Source organism: Triticum dicoccoides, chromosome 6B, assembly GCF_002162155.2.
Source record: "Triticum dicoccoides isolate Atlit2015 ecotype Zavitan chromosome 6B, WEW_v2.0, whole genome shotgun sequence".
Taxonomy (NCBI): domain Eukaryota; kingdom Viridiplantae; phylum Streptophyta; class Magnoliopsida; order Poales; family Poaceae; genus Triticum; species Triticum dicoccoides.
In genome coordinates, this window is record NC_041391.1 from 220,345,444 (window position 1) to 220,358,210 (window position 12,767).

General features: G+C 36.5%; 1 protein-coding gene across 2 annotated transcripts; it reads right to left on the reverse strand.

Annotated features, from left to right (window-relative positions):
• Positions 1-389: 389 nt before the first annotated feature.
• Positions 390-12,402, reverse strand: LOC119324550 (3beta-hydroxysteroid-dehydrogenase/decarboxylase-like). Of its 2 annotated transcripts, XM_037598333.1 has the most exons (9): positions 11,926-12,402; positions 8,291-8,380; positions 7,953-8,086; positions 4,480-4,638; positions 3,047-3,169; positions 2,893-2,972; positions 2,003-2,210; positions 1,822-1,900; positions 390-701 (listed from the first exon to the last, which is right to left on the reverse strand). In XM_037598333.1, exons 1-8 carry the CDS (start codon positions 12,179-12,181, stop codon positions 1,853-1,855), a joined length of 1,098 nt encoding a protein of 365 aa, XP_037454230.1. In that variant the 5' UTR covers positions 12,182-12,402; the 3' UTR covers positions 390-701; positions 1,822-1,852. The 2 variants fall into 2 exon arrangements, with proteins under 2 accessions (XP_037454230.1, XP_037454229.1); XM_037598332.1 differs by lacking the exons at positions 2,003-2,210; positions 2,893-2,972 and having other exon boundaries at positions 11,926-12,306.
• Positions 12,403-12,767: the final 365 nt, after the last annotated feature.

Consider the following 12,767-nt stretch of genomic DNA (forward strand, 5'->3'; position numbering starts at 1 on the left):
ACTAGCAACTGTGTTAGAACCTAGGCATGACAAATCTTATTGATTATTTTTACGACCCATGGTAGAGGTTTAGGAGACATGACATGGAAGATGGGAACTGCCATAGGATAGTCTGAACTAGGATAAGACGACCACTTTATGCCTGTATGACGACCCTCAAAGAGGCGAGCGTATCTCTAATTGGGTCAAGCAAGTGTTGGAAGTTATATTTCTTTGCCTTCTTGCAACTACATGGAAGGCTTACATACTTGGTAAGAGATCAAACTGGTTGTTAAGTAAATTGCAACATTCTTGGACAATGTAGTGAGTGTGAAAGATTGAGCTCTTCTCAAGATTGCAACCCAACAGGGAGGTGCCTTTGAAATTTGAAAAAGCTTAACTTATTATTTACAAATAAATAAACACACACTTTATTTGCAACTATCTTACCAACCAAATGTATTAAATAACATATTACACATATCATGCAAATAAGTACTCATAAAAAGAAGCATCTATATTTGTCTTAGTGGAATCACAAGGCAATGAAAAATACTGAAGGAAGCCACACATCCTAACTGCCATCGATACTGTAAGTGCCCACTAGAACATATAAGGCGTCATCATTGCATGTTGTCAAAGTGTCATGGATCCATCACCAAAAATAGAACTCTGGTTTGATCACCTTGCACTTCATGTCATACAAATTTTATTTTGGGTACCTACAAGCAGCGAGATCCACACTAGAATGAGCAAAAACAAGAAAATAGGTGCACTAACACATAGCAATTCACTGTAATTGCTCAATCCATTGCTTGTCACCTATGAATAGCCAAACGATGGAGTAGGAATGGATGTTAAGTAGGTTTAACTCATTAAAGATATATAAACAAGACTTAGTTTTAAAATATTTCAAGCCATGTACTAGTATTCCTACATGGTTATACTCCATTTACCAATAAGAAAATGAGTGACCAGTGGTACACATGATTTTTTTAGCAGATGAAACAATAGATAAAAATATATTCAAAATGACTTTGAATAGCCAAAAATTCACACATGAGACCCCTCCATGAGATTTATACACAATATCAACATAATTTTATTTTTTTCATGGAGATATACCATCGCCTTTCACCTTTTCTTATACCATTTTATTACCAACAAGTCTTGTTCTAATGTATCGATTAGTACCACCGTAGTAGCCTAACAATATAACTGAACACACTAAATTCATATATGGTTTCATATAGGTCCTTGTGATGCATATGTTGGAACACAATTATTACATATAGCCAGCAGATTTAAATGCATAACATGATTATGTTATGTCTTGTCGAGGATAATAATGATAAACAATCATGTGTGCACAATTCTTAAGAAACTTTTAGCTATGCAAAGTCATTGCAAGACTATACATAAACATATTCATGGTTGTTACCAAATTTGATATGAGTCAACTTAGTAGAGTGATTTTACTTTCCAAAGAGTGTATAATTCGTTCGTCGGAAATGAATTTTCAACCACGTGCACACAAATACTAGGAATATTCACATTTACCATATCTTAGTTGTCTAAGGTATGAACAAGGAACTTTTTGTATTGATTGCGCATAACAACAAAAATATGAATAGAACAATTGGATGGTAGATCACGTTAAAAATTTCTAAGTTTTCTAGCAACCTCAAGCATCGGGTTTCACCTACAAACATGATGCAAATTTGTCTATTTCTGGTTGACACTCTAAATACTATGTGTAGTGGCATCACTAGGTGGGATTGATATAGTGTTGTTACAATATTGCTAAGAGGGAATGAGATACATGTTAATTGCGTTGTGTACCTTTATATTTTTTTAGATCAACATGCATGTCTCATGCTCTTAAGTCATGATAGTGTTCAATAGTTGCCTTGACACCCTCCTAACATTCAAATACATTGAAAAGTATTAGCATATTCATATAATTAAAGAGTAAATACCAAGAAAGAAAATTAAACCCAACAAATTGTACCGAAGTAACAACCTGGAGAGAGATGATTGGTTTGTAACCAAGTTCCTGAATAGCTTTGTTGCAACTGAATGTTCGATTCAACGTAAGATACTTAATATTTGTGAGTGTTAGCATACGAGGTTGACACATTCTGTAGTGAGAGAATAGTTTATTGTAGCCCCACTCTAGCACACATGCTATTGGCACCAGAAGATAGGAAGGTATTCTTATTTTGGTCCCTCTGCATCATAATATGATAAGTTTGATATATAATTATTACAATATGTGCGTGATAAAAAATAGGTATCTTCCTCTCTAGCAGGAAACTACATCAATCAACCTTACCTAAATTGTATATAACTTATTAAACCTAAACTATGAGGTATGATATATAGATAAAACTATGGTTTATATACTAAGGGCTTGTGATTATTTACTGAAAAATGCAAACCAATATGCATAGTAGAAACAACTCATAATAAATAATTTCTGAGGACAACCTTTCATTTATGATGTATTCAGTCTTTTATACAAGGTGAATCGCATCGATAATAAGTGTAAAAAGCAAGGAACCAAGGTGTTTTATGGGTAAAATAAAACACACTACATGCTAATAATCCTAGTTAGATTAAATATCCACAAAGTTTTCTGTAGACTAGTGCACATATAGGAACATGTACATTCACATGTGAAGGACAATGCACCTTGAGACCAATGTGAACTTTTAAATTTAAACCATATTCATGTTTTCCAATAATATGGAATTCCTTGCAAAATTTCATGGCACAAATTTTGCGGCTCAGAGAGTACATGAATGTACCAACAAATACAAGTGGGTTTGCCTTTTTGTTCAGAAAGAAGATAAAATTTGAAGTTAGGAAATGTACCAAATTTTGATTCTTTAAAGATTAAAGAAAGGTCACCTTTTGTATCCAAGTTCTTCCAAAACCATATAATTAAAGTCCCATAAATTCATTGGCTCTGTATTCGTTATAAAGTAAGCCTAGGAAAGATAAATGATGTTACCAACATCATAATGATAATCATTAAATAATTTGGAAGTTATAAAATACACACTTTGCCTCCAATTCTCCTTGCACCCTCTTTTGTAGAGAGATTTCTCTCAGCACAAATGTGACCGTGCACCACGTTCTCAACATACACAAAATCATCATCATTCTTGCCATCACCAATAATGAACTACAAGAATGTACAATAGGTTAGGCACTTCAAAGTTGATGGCAACAAGTTCCATTTTTAATTGAGTTGCTTATTCAAGGATATACCATAGTATGATATAGATGCATCAATATTTAGCACATGCCACAAGTTCACAAGTTTGGTTGGTTAGCTCTAGAGTTGGAGTTGGTGCACACGGTCATACTTTATTGGGACATTTACATGTATGCCTCAAACTCGAACCCACTACTCATATTTACCCCTAAAATTTTGTTGTGCTCAAATTTGCCCCTAAAAAGCATTTTAGGTCACTAGAATGCCCTTTCGTCTGGCCAAAGTTGTTTGACCATTACTTTGAAAATTCATATGAACTCAAAAGAATGCAAATAAGATACCAAAATGTTTATAAAAATATCACCTATACTCTCATGTCATTTACGTTCATCACCTATAAAACATTTATTTGCATTAACCCTAATTTTTTTAGTGTTATAAACCCCAAAAAGCTTTAAACAGTGCTTTTGTCATGAATGCAAATTATATGCACATATAGTTGATGCTTCTCTGAACATTTTGATATGATATTTGCATTTTTCTAAGTTAGTATGAATTTGTTATGAATTTTCAAAGTAACTGTCAAATGGCTTTGACCAGGTGGAAGGGCATTCGGGCGACCTAAAATGCTTTTTTAGGGGAAAATTTGAGCACATCAAAAAATTAGGGGTAAATTTGAGCTGCGGGTTTGAGTTAGAGGCACAAATGTAAATGTCCCTTTATTGGTTTAACTTCATATTTCCATGGAAAGTAATAACCAATGTTGCCTTTTTGGAGCCGCACCCGTGTCCAACACATTAATAACATGGGAGGGTGCAAGAAACAACCTAATAATTCAATACAATAAACTTATGAGAAAAAAACATATCTGATTCGAAACACTGCTATTTTATGATGAATATATGTGATTACCATAATCGGCTATATAAATCCTGGATCTAGCATTAGCCCAATATTTCAAATGTGTGAATGTTCTCATTATCTTATTATATCATATCACATTTCACATCTTAATAAAGTCAACTTGATACTCTTAATTATCTTAGCAAAGGTCAATGGAGGTCTATTTGGTTATCATACAATCATTATTTAACTGAATTAATTCATCACGAAGAGTGCGATGATCCATAATGTAAATATATAAAATCATCGCAAAATGTGATCACTGCGACATCATGTTGGTGGTGGTGGTGGGGGGGGGGGGAGGGTTAAAGCCTATTAGTAATAAAATAAATCTATACACTTTTTATGATATGATTATATATGCATAAACATACCATCGTTGCCGCATAAGCAGCTAAATATGGCACCAATATACCCCCAGGACCAAAAATGGAACTAGGACGTATACAACAAGTGAGAAGGCCACCGTTTGTGTTGGCCCTCATCACTAGCTTCTCAGCTTCTGCCTTAGTATGTAAGTATGCATCGGGAAACTAATAGCAAACAAACAATAATATAGTTAGACAAAGCACAGACTTCATACCACGTACTTATGCCAACTTGTGTAAGCAAGAAAAAAGTGCTAATGAAATAACAAATTTTGGGATGGGCCATATAACCATTCTCAATGGTACATACATATGGATCGCATAAAATGAGGAATAATAAAATTTAAAATGAGATACAATGCGAAAGGTATGACTTTACGCTATATGTATTATGGATACCATTTTCTTTGATTACTACTTTACCTCACAATACTCGTTACATATATGATCTACATCTATGGAGCAAATTCTTGTATATCTAATAGATATATAGACAATTTATGATTTTTTAAGGTAGATAAGAACATTATGAATGAATAAAATATCAACATAAAATGTTCATTTATTCGAAATGAATGTGCTCTTACATAAAATAAATACTGTTAAAAAACAATCATTCATACTCCCTCCATTCCTAAATATTTGTCTTTCTAGAGATTTCAAATGGCCTACCACATACGGATGTATATAGACATATTTCAGAGTGTAGATTCACTCATTTTGCTCTGTATGTAGTCACTTGTTGAAATCTCTAAAAAGAAAAATATTTAGGAATGAAGGGAGTACATGTGAACATGAAAAGTTCATAGCTGAACATTCTTTAAAAGCACATAGAATATCTCAAACGGGTGAATATGTGGAAACAAAATTATAAATAAATAAGCCATATAGACTGATGAATAGAATTGCCTAGAAATTTTGTGTAAATAACATCACTGGAATTTTTGCAATGATACCAAATTGTGTTGGTGGAACAAATAAAAAATTAATAAATGAAATAAAAATAATAAAGTAGACCAAAAAATATTGGAAAAGGAAATTAAGAAATAAATAGAAAAATAGGGGAAAAGGGAAAGGTGAAATGTTATGAAAAGCGGTCCAACTAATCTAATTCCCCTCCTCTTCCTCTGTATTAACAATATCATCGACAATAAAGTGTTATCCTTGCCACAAAAAATTGTAATGGAACAATCAAGCAACAAACTTCTTTGTCCCCCTTCCGACACACACGCATTTCTTTCTCAGCACGAGGCTAACCCTCTTTGTTCTATGTCCCTTGCTAGAGATGCACTCTATTTTTCTCTAGTCTTACCTAAGAAAGTAACTCTTCTCTAAGAAGGCATATCACTCACAATTTACAATAGAACTTGCTTCTTAGAAAATATGGAATAGACTTTTGTATCTTTATGAGAGAGGCATTTTGCCACCAAGTGCATTGGATCCCTGAATTTTGACAACTAATAATCATGTTTTAAAGTTGAAATTTTGGAAAATAAATCAAATGTACATCTAGGTATGATCTACGTGCTTGTAATTTTTTTTGTTAATAAATGGTTTGTTTGTGGGCTGCACAAAAAGACAAATATATGGAACTATAATTGTAATACCACAATCTATTACAGATCCACATATTTGTGTTTTAGTGTGTTTCCCTCAAATAAAGATATTACTTTATGAAACTTTACATGTGCGTCAAGAGGGTGTATATGTACTTGTGAAATAAATTTACAATTTTTTTAAAAAAATCACCTGCAATTGCCAAATTATTTTCACTTATTTACTAGGTTATAATCAGGTTATAGCCATATACTTATCGAATCATAGCAACTTGGTTACCAAGTTACTGAATGTTATTTTCCATCCATGTAAGACTGGCATGATACTATTAGTTATATGCTACCGCCTTTTATTTGTTGGTATCACCCAAATAGTTATTCTCTAGCTCTACATGACATTACAATGCCTAAAAACATGCAAATTGTACCTTGTAACCATACAAAATTATTGTGGTAAATGTTCGTTTCTAACATGGCAACCACTATACTATAATGTGGCAACAATGGCACTAAGTTTTTTGTTGGCATGTGAAAACATGGATCTTATTTTGAAGCTCGGCGAAACTGAAGTTGGCTCGCTAATCGGATTAACGGTTTGTGAGGTAAGTCATTTTAACAATTCAAAAATGCAATTAATGTGGCGATGTAAGCATGAGGTGAAAGAATCTTGCATACATGCGTGTACATGGGGGAGGTGTTTCGGCTCCCGGGAGCATTTGCACTTGGATGAATAGTACTCCATCTATTCCCTTATACAAGGCCACTATGAAGAATACATTTTGCATTTATACAAGGCCACTAACAGTAATCGAGGCAAAAATTAATGATGTTTCCTCGTACTATCAACTTGTTTAATACTTGCATGCATGTAGTCATAATGACACTATGCTACTTCCTTCCCAATCCTTCCTTGCATGCATATGGGCGTATTAATGATCCCGGTTAACAAAAAAAATTGGCTTGCAAAGCAGTCATTAGATTTTATCTTGGTACATGTGATTTGAGTTTGTGGCCTTGTATAAGGGAATTGAGGGAGTAATGCAAATAAAAGTAGTAAAATATTTTCAAAAAATCCTGAATTTTTCTATGGATGTTTTGTTAGTGTCGCAAGTATGCTAACAATTTTCATGCGAAACGGAGTAGTAGTGTTTCGTTGGTAAAAAAATAAATTTAGGGGTGATATTTGGGGTAGCATTTGCTGTTCAATTTTTTTTTCACAGGCCAAAATGTTAATCTTTTTTTTCTAAAACTTTGCAGGTAGCATTTGGATGTGACTATGAATACGCAAAAAAAATTCTGGGATATTTTATGACATTTCAAAAATCATTTTTGAGCCCAAGAGCACGTGCTCCTGGGAGCCAAATTGGATTTCCACATGTACACTCTCTATAGCAGGATTTCCATTAGAAATGACCATCACACGAAGACTAATTTACATATTTACCCCACTTGGAATTTATAAAAAAGTTCTGGTTAATGCACAAGAAGATTAATAGGCACGAGCGTTTCTTACCTTTTCAGCACCACTGGTGATTTAATGGTATGCCTGCAATTTAAATGACAAACTTGATGCGGTATGTGTATGATTTAATATTAAGATGGTGATGTTCAATCGAACGCAGATCCTCTAATTCAAATCACTTGACTTTGTTTCATTGACATGTGGGCCAGCCTGTTATGGGACTCACATGTCAGTCATTACAAAGGCAGGTGAGTCCTGTTCAATCAACATGTGAAATTCCAAGTTCAAACACAAATTCATTTATAAGGTTATAAAAAAACAATGAATAGTGAAGTTTACTGTTTGGTACTATCATTGCGAATTTCTTTTTACACTGCTTGTAGCGAGTATCCCCTGGAAAATAAAACTGCGCAGCGAGCAAGGTACTAAAACTGATTAATGCATTTGATTTTCCGGATAACCTTATCTGGATACGGCGTTGATTCATCCACGTCAAAGAGGCCATGGACTCCATCAAATACAACACAGCTCGAACTAGTGTATATGAGCCTTTTAACCTTGCATGTGGTACAAGCTTCGATGGCATTCTTCGTCCCTGTGCACCAGGAAGGAGAAATGTCTGAGTAAATTAAGAATGCATAAATCATTTATATGTCCACAGACGACAGCATAATCTGTCCTGGTTTATTGAGTTGGCAGGCTAGCATTCCAAACTACGGAGTAAAAGGACTGTGGTGTCTTTTTTTTTGGCCCAGAAAAAAGATACTACACGTCCTTTTAGGCGGTTAATTTGACTTACCCTCGACGCTGACCTTGTAGTGAAGCTGGAAGTCGTTCTTCCTAGGATCAGCCGCAGCCGTATGGAAAACAGTTTCTACCCCTTCGAAAGCTGCAGAGTAGAATATTATATAAATTAAACCTTCTAATTAAGCATGCTACTTTGGATCACAATGGCCAATCTGTTTCGCCCATACACTAAGTGCATGCGCGTGCATCATCCGGACAAGGAGGTTTTCAGCCTATTGTATAGTACCCACTGCGGTCCTTTTTAGTGCGCATATATAAGTTTTCCAAAGTTAATCTATCTTTACTTTGACCAAACTTATAAAAAAATACCAACATTTTCAATGCCAAATCAATAGTTAGATTCATTATGAAATTTAGTTTCATAACATATATGTTTGGTATTGTAGATGTTAATACTTTTTAACATAAATTTGGTCAAACTTTGCAAAATTTGACTTGACACAAATCTAATATGCAGAGTAAAAAGGACCGGAGGGTGTACTACAGCTGATACGGTCGGATGTCCGGGTACAAATTTGTTACATTTCATTTCAGTAATGATAGTCATGAAGGCCTGCCCTAAAAAACAAAAAGCAGTACCAAGTGAAGAATTGGTTAAACTTTGGCCCAAAATGGATGCTGTTTTGGCATGTTAATTTTCGTTTGCAAATAAATAGACATTCCGGGGAATGGAAATTCACGCAACATACATCTTGTTTGGACCAGATAATTAAAGCATTGTTTTTCTGCTAAGAAAAGATAACGCATTGCTTTTGTTTGTGCAATTCTGCCTTGTTTCTGCCAGTTCTAACTTAATCCGTCTCGTTCTGCATTCTAGTTAGGATTTAACTAGTAATTGTGCACGTGCAAACACACAAAATTGATAGTGTCTTGAAGAGCTTACCTCATCGCCTCCCACTCCCGCTACTCTCCCTTATTCGTCTAGGAAGCAGCTTCAGTGAAGTGAAGTCATGCTGCGCCTTAGCCCCCAACATCCACCACTCATTCCACATCCAACACTCAGAATTTATTGGGGAGCATCCCTTAGTTTGTTTGATGCTTTGAAAATTGCAATAGTATGCTACAGAAAAAAATTGTACACTCAATGTTTGATGCTTTCAAAATTTCAATGTTACATTATTCATTTTTTTCCTTCCTTGGTTGGTTCAGACTTTCGGTGTTTTCTTCTTTTAAAATTTCGATGATATGCTACAGATTGTACACTGAATGTTAAATGATTGCAATTTTCAATGTTATGTCAGTTCATTTTTTTCCCCCTGTCTAATGGGATTAGTTTTTGCATTTTGCAACCGTTTCAGTTTTTCGTTTCATACTATGTTCAGGGATCACATATTTTCTAGGTTGGAGTGTCCAGTGCATCCTTGCAAGCTGAAAACTATTAAGTCTTGTTATTTTTTTGCCTTGCGTGAATACTGAGCCTTGGATGTGAAATGAGTGGTGGATGTTGAGGGCTAAGGCGTTGCATGACTTCACTTCACAAAGTCACTGAAGCTGCGTTAATAGTTCTACGGATGTCCATAAGATTTGTCCGATTTGGAAATCCAAGCTATGCCGTGTGCTAGTTTGGCTCTAGTCACTTTGCACCAGTTGCGGTCCCGCAGGCTGCAGCGGCGCTTTCATTTCTCCACTCAAAAGATGGGTCACGTCCTTCATTAGCTTCTCGACACGGCAAGATCTTGATGATGTGATGGTGATGTGACGACGTTGGATATAGATGGTTAAATGACCATATAAGATCATTTGGAATTATCAAAATCATGCTTTTATAAGTGGTGGTAGACTAGTCATCATCAATCCCTGCACCAACACGTGCTGACTAAAGATTTCTAGAAGTGCGTAGAAAAATACTCCCTCCGTCCCAAAATACTTGTCGGAGAAATGAATAAAATTGAATGTGTCTATAACTAAAATACATCTAGATTCATCCATTTTTCCGACAAGTATTTCTGGACGGAGGGAGTATATTTTTAGTACTAGTATTATTCTACCAGATTGTTGTTAGATTTAAAACACTAAAAAATTGATATCAGATTTGTAGGCATTAAATCTAATTTTCTATAGTAATTTATATTGACGCGGTATGATAAATTTAATGTGCAAGCACAACAATTTTCTGATGAGAAAATGAAGTGAGACAGATTTGCCATGCTCGTCAACTAAATTAGCCATCCTCGAAAAACATAATTTGTCATGAAAAAAGTTTGATTGTCATGATCAATAATCAATAATGCTAGACCTATGTAATCTTTCTGGGTAAACTTACGTCCTTTTCTTTCTAAACTAATCAGCCCCTGAGTTTCACGGCGTGGGCGTAGGCCCAAATTTTCCTCCAATCAAATTAGGCCAAGTCAGTCAGGACGTAAGTTACGAAAATAATTTACGTAGGTGTAGCAAAGCCCGTCAATAATATAGTGGAGTAAAATCCGATAATGCCAGAGCTACCGAAATTACTAATTGAGGCGTACTCCTTTCAAAGATCACTCTCACCTCTCTAGGTTGTAACAAGTGGCGCTACATGTGCGTCACTTGTCAGGGTATTTTCTTTTTTCATAGATCTTTTTATTCAAAATGTATTATCTCTTAGACTGTGCGTTCAAACCTCGAACTGTTTTCACTGTTGGATTCCTCGCGTCGAGGTTTTCAAAACTAGATCCCATGTTGATAGATTTTAATGATTTTTTCCACGAAAGAAAAAGCAAGAAATGAAGCAGGAGCATGTTTTTTTCCCTTTCTAAAAGTCGTTTCCAAGAGGCATGGTCGTGCCCCTCGCGGAAGCAAAACCGTGCCTCTCACAAAAAAAAGAAAAACACGTATTTATTTTCGTTTCCGAGAGGCACGCCTCTCGCGGAAGCAAAAACGTGCCTCTCACGAAAGAAAAAAAGAAAGAGAAAACACATGATTTTTTTTTCCGAAAGGCACGGTCGTGCCTCTCATGGAAGCAAAACCGTGCCTATCACGGAAGAAGAAAAAGAAGTGAAAACACATTTCTTTTTCCATTTTCGAGAGGCACGACTGTGCCTCTTGCGGAAGCAAAACCGTGCCCATCACGGAAGAAAAAAAAGTGAAAACACATTTTCCCCATTTCCGAGAGGCACAGCCTCTTGCTGTCTCTCGCGGAATCAGAATCATGTCTCTCCTGGAAGCAAAACCATGCCTATTAAGGAAGGAAAAAAAGAGTTTTTTCGTGCAAATTTTTTTATTTCGAAAAGCTAAGAAATACCGGTGAAAAACCGAAAAAGATCATCTAAAAAGCAAAAAACGCGTGCAAAAAGCTAAAAAAAAATCTAAAAAAAGCGTTCAGGACGTGACACGTGGCGGTGGCTGAGAGCGCGCCACTTCCACCGTAAATGATCGTTGCGAGGCTCCCGAAAAAGCACTCGTCAACTAGTTGCTCTCCATAGCTTGGGGGCCCTAACTGAAAGTATGGGAGGGGTGACTTGTGTGCTCATGCTATTCTAATTGCCTTTACTAGTAGGCCCGCCTCTTGATTTAACCCCAGGCCTTCATTTCTATTCAGTCCGTAAAAAATCTGTAAACCGTCGGTATGCGTATATAGGATTAAAAGAAAGAAAAAAAGTTGGCTTCTAACTGAAACAAGCGGCAGTAGACAAAGCACGAACTACGTACCTTGGATAAGCTGGGCTAGGTCGCAGACGTCGGCGGAGGTGTACACAGCAAGGCCGTCCCGGAGGGCAGCGCCGAGGATCCCCTCCTCCTCGGCAGGTTCAAGAGTGGCCGCAGGGGCGAGGTCGGCGATGCGCACCCGCCACTCGCCGGAGCGGAGCAGCGCCGCCACCAAGTGCCTCGCCATGAACCCCCGCCCGCCGGTCACTGCGCACAACCTTGCCTCCCGCCGGTCACAGACGCCGATGGGTGATGCCATCTCGACCGACGGCCGGTTCAACGCCACTAGCGTGTAGGGACTTGCTCGCCGTATGTAGGTACGTACTACACCCTTATCACACGTGCCAGTAGTGGTGCTATGCAATTGCAAGCACTGGCTACCTTCATTTAAATAGGCTTTACCGATCGATGCATGATCGATAGCGTTGTCATTGAAATTAAAGGTGGCACAGTGGTGCCACCGCGCGGCGCCCTTGCATGAACAGCTCTGCCCAGCTCAAGCTCTGTTGTGCTACAGCAGTCGGTAGAGGGATTTTTTTTTTTTTTTGCGGGTGATAGAAGGATGGTTTTAGCTTATGCGTATATACAGCTTCGGGATATCCGCCAAGTAAAGTCTTCAGCCATGCAAAAAAAAAAGTAAAGTCTTCAGCACTTTCAACTAGGATTGAATACTTATACAAATAAAAGAACTAATAATAGATAATAGCCGCTCAGTCACTTGCGCATTGGTTTTTGCAAAAGTTAATTTTAACAAACTTCGACCAAGTTTAATATACATAAATTATCCATATCCATAATACAAAATACATACCATATAAAATATATTTCATGATGAACCTAATGGT

What these genes read in the sequence shown, in the direction of transcription:
- LOC119324550 (XM_037598333.1), bottom strand. Translation starts at nt 12,181, where the DNA reads ATGGCATCACCCATCGGCGTCTGTGACCGGCGGGAGGCAAGGTTGTGC. An exon ending in CCTAGCCCAGCTTATCCAAG is followed by an intron (nt 8,381 to 11,925) that starts GTACGTAGTTCG and finishes TCTACTCTGCAG; the next exon opens with CTTTCGAAGGGGTAGAAACT. An exon ending in CTGCTTATGCGGCAACGATG is followed by an intron (nt 3,170 to 4,479) that starts GTATGTTTATGC and finishes ACATTCTTGTAG; the next exon opens with TTCATTATTGGTGATGGCAA.